At 36.1% G+C, this 10,398-nt stretch overlaps 1 protein-coding gene across 1 annotated transcript; it reads right to left on the bottom strand.

Annotated features, from left to right (window-relative positions):
• Nucleotides 1-395: 395 nt before the first annotated feature.
• Nucleotides 396-1,190, bottom strand: LOC113235388. Its single transcript, XM_026471068.1, has one exon. The coding sequence runs from the start codon at nt 1,188-1,190 to the stop codon at nt 396-398; it is 795 nt and encodes a 264-aa protein (XP_026326853.1).
• Nucleotides 1,191-10,398: the final 9,208 nt, after the last annotated feature.

Below are 10,398 nucleotides of genomic sequence, written 5' to 3'. Positions count from 1 at the left end.
GGAGAATTCATATGTACATAGTAATATATATACGCGTACGTGTATTTGTGCATAAGTAGATATCTGATAAGGCTGAGAATGTTTTGTGATTGTATTATGTGATATAAGTGTATATAATATTATATTTAGGTGTGTGTGATAGTAAATGTTTATGTATGTATCAGCCCTACGACTAAAGTCTTGGGATAGGTTTTAGTAATTCCTACAACAAGGCTGTTATAAGTGAATGGAGTTATAAGTTTAAGTGTGTAAAGGTACAATATGTAAGGTAAGTAATATGTGTTTGTTACGAATGTAGTGTACATGTCGAAAATTATAACTTTAAACAGATTGTTTGAAATTCTTAAATTAAAACAGCAATTATAAAAAGAGGGAGGATTTTTTACTGCAGATAGTCACTTTTGAGTGTTGATAGCTGCTATGTCTGCTTCAGAATTAATGCGTATAACTTGCCCACCTTCTTCTTTACGTAAAAATATTCGCCCATTTGACGTCCAACAGTATCTAAAGTTTTTCTGAGTCGCAAATTCTCTAGCTAGATAGAAAAGTCTTTTGTTTTTTGTAGTAAGATTTTCCTCAACGTAAACTGGAATCTTGGGCCCCTCCAGATGAAGATGCTTAGTGTTGAGCTTGTCAGTCGAATGATATTTATTAAAATTTTTAACATTCTTTTCTATTGCTTCCTTAATTAATGTTGACGTAAATTCAACAATTATGGGTTTCTTTGTGGATTTGTTGTTAATTCTAAAAACGTCTTTAATATCAGACTGATTAACGCTAGTATCCAGGACCTGACCTAGTTTCACCACCATATTCACTAGATCCATTTTTGTTTCGGATTCACTTTTCGGAATGTTACGGATTTCGACATTGCTAGATCGAAATTTAGATTCAAGATAATCGATTCTCTCCTCGAGCTGCGTAATATATTTTCGATTTTCTCTTCTATCATTCTGCATTTCTTTAAGCTCAGTTAGAACATCGTCATATTTGTTGTTAATGTATTCAAATGACTCTTGAAGTTGTTTATTTTGAGCCTTTATTTCATCCATTGACGAGCGCATGGATGTGAAAAAATCTTTTTTAAATTCGTTAAACATTGAGAACATCTCACTATTTAAATCCTTGATTTCATAGTCACCTCTTTTCCTTTTTCTATCGCGCATAGTAACATTAACTTCATCTTCCATCAGAGAATGAGCTTTTAAGTTGGGTTCGGTTTGAGGGTGTCAATGTATTAGTAGCGTGTGAAATCATGTGAAATCTTTGTTTAGTATTTTATCAGTTTTATTAAAATGAGCCAACTGGAAGTCGAAGATAAACAAAAAAGAGACCTAAAATGTTTGCATAATAAGAAAATATTTGTATTTTAAATGAATAGTCTGAAAATTGTAATATTTTAAATTTTTTATGCAAATATCAAGGGACGTCAGAGGTAGGTAAGCAAAAAATATCACCGTTGTGATGTATAAAAATTAACGATGCGCTACCGCACGCCCGCTCCCGCCACTACGTGGTGCTGGTGTGGTCCGTGGTCCATACCAGAGCCACCACCAGCTATGCAAAGATTTGCACGTGAGTTTCGCTTCAACTTAGCACATTTGACTTACCGTAACTTTGAAAGCAGAGACGATTTTTGCGTGTAATTTTTCGACATTCGTAATCTCGTCCGCGTAAACTAAATTTTCACGTCATGCCATAAGAATGGTCACGCACTTGCACTTGATGGTAATGCATTGTCTGGTGAACCTGGTAGCGGTTCCTTTTTGCCTTATCTCTTGTTTACATATCAAACCACGTAGCATTTCTTGAGAGACTAGTAAATAGATCACTATAATTGCGACGAGTTCGGCAATTAACCCACCCCTATGCTAATTATCACCCTCACAATAGGCAAGCGTGTACGCTGCGTATGCGAGACCGGCGGAAAGAGGGCTTGGTCGATCCCCCTATGGAGCTCGTGCCATAGGAGCCATCCGTCCTGTCCTCGTAGAGTGGGCGAGTCGGTCCCACGGGCCACTATCGTACCACCTTGTGCAGGTGCTGACCGGACACGGCTGCTTCGGTCACTACCTGCACAAAGAGGCGAGAAGGAAACCGTCTCCGTCGTGGCACGAGTGCGGCGCTGCGGAGGACACCGCGCAGCACACTCTAGAGGTGTGCAGCCGGTGGAATGAGCAGCGCCGTACTCTGACGGGGACAATAGGGCGGAACCTCTCACTGCCAGGCGTGGTTTCCGCCATGCTCGGTAGCGAGGAGTCCTGTGAGGCTGTGGCCTCCTTTTGCGGAGAGGTTATGTCGCAAAAGGAGGCCGCGGAGCGGGTGCACGAGGACGCGGCGGACGCGCACCCGCTTCGGCACAGACGTACGGGGAGAACGCGGAGGCAGTTCGCTGCTCGCCTGATCCTCTAGTGAGGCCAGCGGGCTCTGGGCAGGGACTCCGGAGCCTGCATTGCACGGCCTCATTCGTCTGGGGGGCGGGTCGGAGGACAAATGACCTGCCCCTCCGCTGTCGCGGGAGCCCTGGCGGCGTCGTGGGGTCGGTGCACATTCGCCACGACGCCGCCACCGGCGTAACCGGCGGGAGGTAAACTCGGGGGGGTTTTAGTGGGGTAGGCCCTCCAGTCTGGAGGGAGAGTCCCCACAGTCTCCCTGGGCTCAGGGGTATCTATAAAGATATCCCCCCGTAAAAAAAGGCGTTCTCGTTTCCTCCGGCTGCGCTATGGCTATAAGAATATGGCGAGAATGCAAGTCAACACATTGTATTTAAACATAATAAAACTTTTCTTTGCTGTATTTGCGTTATTTAAATTATTTATTATAGTGTTATTGCTAAATTCAATGTTATCTATATAAGTGGATGTTGTTGGAGTAATTCTAGATGGTACCGAAAATATTCACGGAATTATATATGGAACAAAATTTGAGCTTATTTACACAACAATCTCCTAGTAAATAAACAGTGAAATGTCCATGCATAAGTTTTTGTTGCTTAACTTGTCTCAATCAGACTTTCTTTTTTTTATACAATTCGTGAGATGAATATGGGGTGTCTCTACACGCCATAAGTAATTAGCCGCTCAAGCTCTATACAGATTCTTTTTATAGTACACTTAAATAATCTCAGTACAAAGTACTAAAAACCGACCTCAAGAGTACGTGAAATTACGTCTATTTGCTAAGTTTTATTGAAATATACTATACGGGACTTGACACGGGAGATAATGAAAATCGGTTCTCACTACTCAAAGCATATTGAGAGAAAAACGCCTTAAACTAAAGAAATAACAAAATCAACCATTAAAATAATTGCTCCTTAAGTAAAATTTAGGCGCTATTTATAAAAATGAATCTTCATGCGTGAACAGCCACTCTTAGAGGTTGATGATTTTCTTCAAAATGAAATGGGACCACTATGGAAGTACCCACTTTCCAACAAAAAAAGAATCACGAAATTCGGTTCACAAATACCGGAGTTATCGCATAACATATGTACATACAAAAAAACAAAAAAAACTTACAGTGGAATTGAGAATCTTCTCCTTTTTTGAAGTCGGTTAAAAACAGTCTGCCTTCAAGAAGTAATGCACACATTACTGCGTTCCGATTGTGATGGGTGCTGGTGAAACTACAGGCACATGGGACTTGTCAATTTATTTATTTTGTAGCCAGTAGAGCTCCTTGTGAAAGAGGTCGTCCAGGAAAGCATTGTTACTTTACTTACTTCTGCCGCCAAGCAGTAATGTCAGCATTACTTTGTTCCGGTTTTGAAGGGTGAAATTACAAGCACGTGGAAATTGTCAATTTATTTCTCAGAATGACAGGCGAAGTAGCAGTGTCCTTAAGATCTTTTCTAATTAATGTTCTGAGTGGCACTGCAACTGTCATGGATATATCAACAAATACACGACTTGTTCGTCTGTCATTTAGTATAATAATAAAAATAAAGTGACAGAAGATTCAAAGGTAGAAAAAAATATCGAAAGTGATGCCCTAGGGCATCGTGTATCGAAACATTAATCAGTAGATTATTAAAATTATTCAGGTGCGAAAATAGACGACAGCCTTCCTGGCACCGGAAGCTTCATTGAGGGAATATGAGCTCCTTAGCGAGATGGTTCGTATACGACCCCAAATACACGGAGTTTCCAGTGAGGGCGGGCATAAAGCTGAAGGCTAACAAACATTTGCTCATAACTTCTACAGTCATTACATGTACGCTTAAAATGCTAAATGAATAAATTTAAAATTACTATGATTTTCAAATGCTCAAACACTAAATATTGAATGATTCTAAATTTTCTTTTAGGTCTAAATCTATTTAATGGGTTCAGTGTCCACGTATTTAGAGCCAAACTAATTAGTTTAACTCTTGTGACGTCTACACTACTTTGTACAGGGGTAGCTCAATAAAACAACGTTTGGCTAGTTAATGTGCGCGTGAGATACATCCGTTCACACCGATATCTAGCGTCGTAATGGCGAAAGCCAGCTGACTGCCACGCACCTTTATTTTTCACCGACTTCAAAAAAAGGAGAAGGTTCTCAATTCAACTGTATATTTTTTTTTTGTATGTGTGTTACGCAATAACTCCGGTATTTGTGAACCGATTTTCATGATTCTTTTTTTGTTGGAAAGAGGGTACCTCCATAGTAGTCCCATTTCATTTTTATGAAAATCATCCACCTTTAAGGGTGGCATAGCACGCATGAACATTAATTTTTATAAATAGCGCCTAAATTTTACTTAAGGAGCAATTATTTTAATGGTTGGTGTTGCTATTCTCCGTTTCAAGGCGGTTTTGTCTCAATATACTTTGAGCAGTGAGAACCGATTTTTATTATCTCCTGTGTCAAGGCCTGTATAGTGGCGAACTAGGGGATATTTCAATAAAACTTGGCAAATAGATGTAATTCCACGTACTTTTGAGATCGGTTTTTTAGTACTCTGTACTGAGATTATCTAAACATCACAATTCTAAATATACGTACGACGTTCGAATCTCAAAAATTCCAAAAACTTCTGGTTTCTTTATTATCTGGTTGATTTAAGAAAAATAATAAAAAATATATCTCGCCTTCTCGTTGATCGTATCGTGATATCTATAAAAATCAATATTTCGATCGTACTTTTGTGTTTTGATTTGCAACTAATACCAGAAAATACAGTTTAAAAAATCTCTATTCATTCCTGATCCTGTTACAGTAGTGTATTGTAGGCTATAGCCGAAAATTTTAAAATTTATGTTTAATGCTTCCGTAATCCAAACCCGAACCAAAAATCCAGTCTCGTAACCGTTTTCAATTTCCTAAGAAGTTAACCCAATATTAAATCTATTTTTTTAAATATATAGATGTATCCTACGTTGTGTAACCATAATGTATAATACCATAATGACCATAAGCGAAGATGGTGGGCTGAACTCAAGTATGCGGAATATACTATATTACTGTTGGCACACATGCAACGCCCGCTAAACATTTGCACTGTATTTATTGTTCTGTGCAAGTATACAATTTAAATATGCAAATACCCTCACACAAAATCAAATACAAACAAAAGACAAAAGGAAGGGTCTAAATAGATTTGTAGATTTCAATGACTTCTTTAGTTTTTTCCTCTGTATTTCTTCTTTCTTTGTTTTCTTATTTTATTGTTATTGCACAAAGTATACCATTTCATACAGTCCATTCTATTGTCTTCATTTGTCTATGGTCCTTAGTAATAAAATCCAGGTACATAAACTGACTACTCAGCGTTGCTGCAGCTTAGGTGTATTACCTAAAACCGTATTTATTGTGGTGCTACTGTGATACTTGCTGCAGCAATGTTGTTTGTTTTTTTTTGCTTAACTTTACTGGAGGAAAACTAAATAATACTTTGTATAGTGAAATACTTTTTATATAATAGTTTTTTTCCATGAAATAACTGAACTAGGGGAAATGTGAAGTGTGAAGTGCGTGTTCCCTTGAAGTCGTAGATGTTCCAAGGAATAAAATCAAAGCTCTCGTTTACATTTATTTATAGGATTTCTAGCTCTAAGTAAATTCCCATAGGTACTGCAGAATACAATGCCATCTATTGTTGAGTGTCGGAACTTTGGAAGCAAATTCTTCATATATTATTTGTCTATAAAATAGATGTAGTATTTTTGACGTTAGTAAAAGTAAATATTAGTGTAGGTGTGAAGTGGACGTTCCCTTGTAGTCATAGCACACCCCGGACACTCCGGACACGATACAACGGTCCAAAATTATTTACCTACTACTACTACATACAGCAAGGCGCTATCTGCACACGCATAAATGTGTGCGTGAAGTGGCAAGGTTACCCATCACTTGCTCGTACTATTTACGTTTCGTGGTCCGAAAATTCTAAAGCTAATCTGTTATGTATAATTCTATTATAGAATCCTAATAATTACACATGTTCATTACGTAGGTATTTATATCGATACAATATTATATTTTTCATTAATTCAGTAACTAGAATAATATTGAAGATTTATTTAAAAAATATATTAAAAGCACTTGAAATGTTATATTTTGGACAGGTACCTTTAAATAAAGTAACCAAAGTATTTGAAATTGCGTGTCCAAGTATGTCATTACCTAGTTGATAATTAGGTATATTCAATACGTAATATTTATCAACAACAAAAAACATACAGTCGAATTGAGAACCTCCTCCTTTTTTTGAAGCCGGTAAAAATAAATTAAAACTTGTTTAAAAAAACAGTGAAATAGCTAGTCATATTATTTATAGACTGTCTATTAGCACAGTTAACGTAAAATATTGTGATACCAAAAAACCAAAGTAATTCATTCAGTACTATCACCTTATCTATTTCGTGATTACGTGTTCCGGTTTTGAAGGGTAATGTAATAAAGAGTGCTGGTGAAATTACAGGTACATGGGACTTATCAACTTATGTCTTAGGGTGACGGGCGCAGTGGCAGTGTCCCTCAAATCTTTGCGATTTAAAGCTCTAAGTGCCAATGCAATTATTATGGACAAGCGTATCGCTTACCACCAAGTGCACGACTTGTTCATCCCGTCACTTAGTATTATAAAAAAAGTATGAAGTTCATTAATAAAATTAAAAATATTTTACAAATTTAACTTATATTACGTAACTTCGTTATTTTTGTGCACCTCAGTGTGGGTAAATATGATAATGATCTGCCCTAATAGCGAGAGTCACCGTTTAAAAAAAACATAAGAAGCGTAAAAATTGTAAATGTGACAATTCGAGTTCGAATTTAAAATTCCCAACCCACCAGGGTGTAAATGGAAATAATTTGAAAATTTGAATAAAGAATAGAAACCGTAGTCACTGACAATTTAGTCAAACGGTTTGAATTTCGAATCGGAACGAGTCGCAAACGCCCGAAGGGTCCTAAGGGAGATAGGGCGTCGCTACTTTCGACCGCCACAGTACAAATTCAATTTCGTTCGTTGTCGTATTTGCCCGGTCCATTTTAGTATTGCCAGATAGTCTGTGAGATACTAAGTAGATTTATTCTAGTGCCTTACAAAGGAACGACGTTCGCTGGTCCTTAGGTTAACACATTTGTTCGAGTAGGTGAAGTGCAACGGAATTCAATTAGGTTGAAAGTGAAGTTGGACACTTTTCTAATTTACTATATGAAGTTGAAGTATTTTATCGAGAACCTAGATTTTCTTCGTGCACTTACGGAAAGATAGCGACGGCTGGTTAGGGCAGTAAATTGAACCTACCTGTACATTAGAGGTAACAGTAATAGAATTTTTGGTAGGTCAGCAAATTGAATTAACTTCTTGACTTTTATTGTGTGCAACTATAAGTTATCCCTATACAGTGATCAGATTTTGCATTCATGGTTTAGTTCGTATAGTCTCCACGGTCGAGCTTCAATCGAGTAAATTTGTTCATTTTTACACAAACCACGTAACGTGGAGTCGTCGCATGGTGGAACGATGCAATAGCGACAGCTGCAGTTTTAATTGACCTTATGCAACACTTTTACTTACTGGTCTGCGCAAGCTTGCAGGTACTGTGTTGCCGTGGATCCGTGTTCCATCTTACTTACACAGGACTACTCGTTGTAATGTTAGGCCGCGTAGTTGGACCCTAAAACATTACAACTATAGTCCATCTCAATCCAATATACAGGAAAAGTAACCAAACAGGTTACTGACCCAACCATAAACAATTTCATACATAAGATTAGAAAATTATGACAAATGTTTAATTTGGTGAGGGATCAGAGGTTGAGTCAGACATAACCGAATGATTTTTTTTCATAATGCACTATGGCACCAAAGACTGTCCATTTGAAAAATTGTCTCACTTTTGGACTAACATTTTTCAAATACGAATTCAAGATGTTATTCAAATGGATATTGTTGGAAAAAGAGATATCAAAAGAAAATGTACATTAAAGTGTTACTTACTCCATTTATTGAGTGATTGTTTTAATTTTAACCTAACCGGTTAGTTTACTTTTCTTATATAATAGTTTGAAACGGACTATATTTTTATTGTAGGAATGCGTTTTTAGTGCCGCGGTACTTTCTAAAATGCTATGTTTATGCGAATGCGCATGATCCCAAAAATAATTTTCCGAATTTCTTATAATATAAAAATATACAGTGCATAATTATGCGGTGGGAATCCGCCGCCGCTTTGTGCCTGGGTCCTTAAAAAAAGTTGTCGACATCTGCAAATAAGGAAGTTATAAAACCGCTGCAAAAATTTTTCGACGGCATTCAAGCTTTTGTCCGTCCAACACCTTTTGTTTTAACCTTAGAGCATTTAATTGAAAATCGAGATAGGCGTATATTTTATATCTCACAAGTACTCACTATCTTTATGTTTCTTTTAAAGCTGTTTAAATACTTTCTAGTTAATATTTTGTCTTTTCTTGAGAGAGAAAATATCACATTTCTTTATTTTCGACGCTATATTTTTTTTCTAATTGTAAATAAAATTGTAGAAATTAATTTGTATTGTCCCTCAAACTGTAACCGTAACACTGTTTTTTATTTACATTTAAAATATTTACAAAATGCACATCGAAGCACTATGCACTTGAAACAACCTTATTTTTTTAACACAAATAGTAGGTAGTAATTGCTCGGACATTGGCTTTTTACAGCGGTAAACCATTTAAAAAATGCTACGCACTATGATGGAATAGTATTTTATTTGAAAATTGTAAAACAATAACAATATAGGACATTTTCAAAACGGTTCTGTTTCTGGTTTGATAGTATTGGTTCCTGTTTATTGGAGTGTCGTGTTAAAGCATATTTTACATACCTGCCAATTTACATAGCTACCTAGTGGCAAATCTACACATTTCTAGGTTCTTTATCATCAATGTGTAGAATATTGGTTGAAATATACCATACAGTTTAATATAATGTTCCCTTTTTTCTTTAAATAAAGAGACACTCGAAAATTTTCTACGTTTTCCGTGTGGTAAGGCAAATTTCAAGTCTTCGTTGTCCTGACCACAACAGTAAAGTTTTTGCAAGGAAATAAAGTTTAGTTCATGTTTTTATATTAGAACCAAATTGAAAAATGATATTGATAGCTCAACGAAAATCGTGTTACATGTAGAAAAATAAATAAATGAAGAAAACGAAGCAAGGAATTTGCTAATTTTATAAAATTATAAATTGTATTTTTTACGATAACTTATTATTTATAAAACATTTTTTTCTGCAAGAAAAAGAACCCTATAGGTAAAGCCTTCGAGCATTTTGGTCTTTTAATTTTGTTACAATTATGAATAATTTATTACGCATGTGTAAGTACAAGACTCGCAATTTTCGCTAAACAGTTACGGAACATTGTAGAGATAAACACCAGTAGGTACGTCAATGATTGGATGATATTATGGAATTAACTACAACAGACGTGTTAACGATGCTCAAGTAAGACGTAAAAAATATTCTCTTGCCATCAAAATTGTAATGACAAATATATTGCAACTTCTTAAAATTTATTAAAGTAGACAGCTAACGTACAAATGAAATGGTACCCTTGGTATAATAAAGGCACGTGTTATCATACGTCATTACATGACAGTCATAAAAATATACGAACTACAAGAAACATTTATATTATTATTCGTACCTCTAGTAAAACACTGACTTAACACGCATTTGTAAAATTTACAGAAAATTAATTAAATGTTTCGTATTTAGGGCTAATTTAGGGCTACTGAGCACATTTATAGAGCTCTTAAATATTATATTATTTCAATACGCGTAATGCACGCCCTCTATAGAAAAATGAAAGAATGCAATGGTTTCTGTTTTTCCGTATAAATTGCATTTTAAAAATGGTTTGAGATTACAATTTTTTACAGCTAAGTCTGCGTTTTACCGGAGGTTCGTTATGTATA

This window comes from Hyposmocoma kahamanoa, unplaced genomic scaffold, assembly GCF_003589595.1.
Source record: "Hyposmocoma kahamanoa isolate Upper Pololo Valley unplaced genomic scaffold, ASM358959v1 87, whole genome shotgun sequence".
Classification (NCBI taxonomy): domain Eukaryota; kingdom Metazoa; phylum Arthropoda; class Insecta; order Lepidoptera; family Cosmopterigidae; genus Hyposmocoma; species Hyposmocoma kahamanoa.
This window is presented reverse-complemented; position numbering and strand designations above follow the sequence as displayed.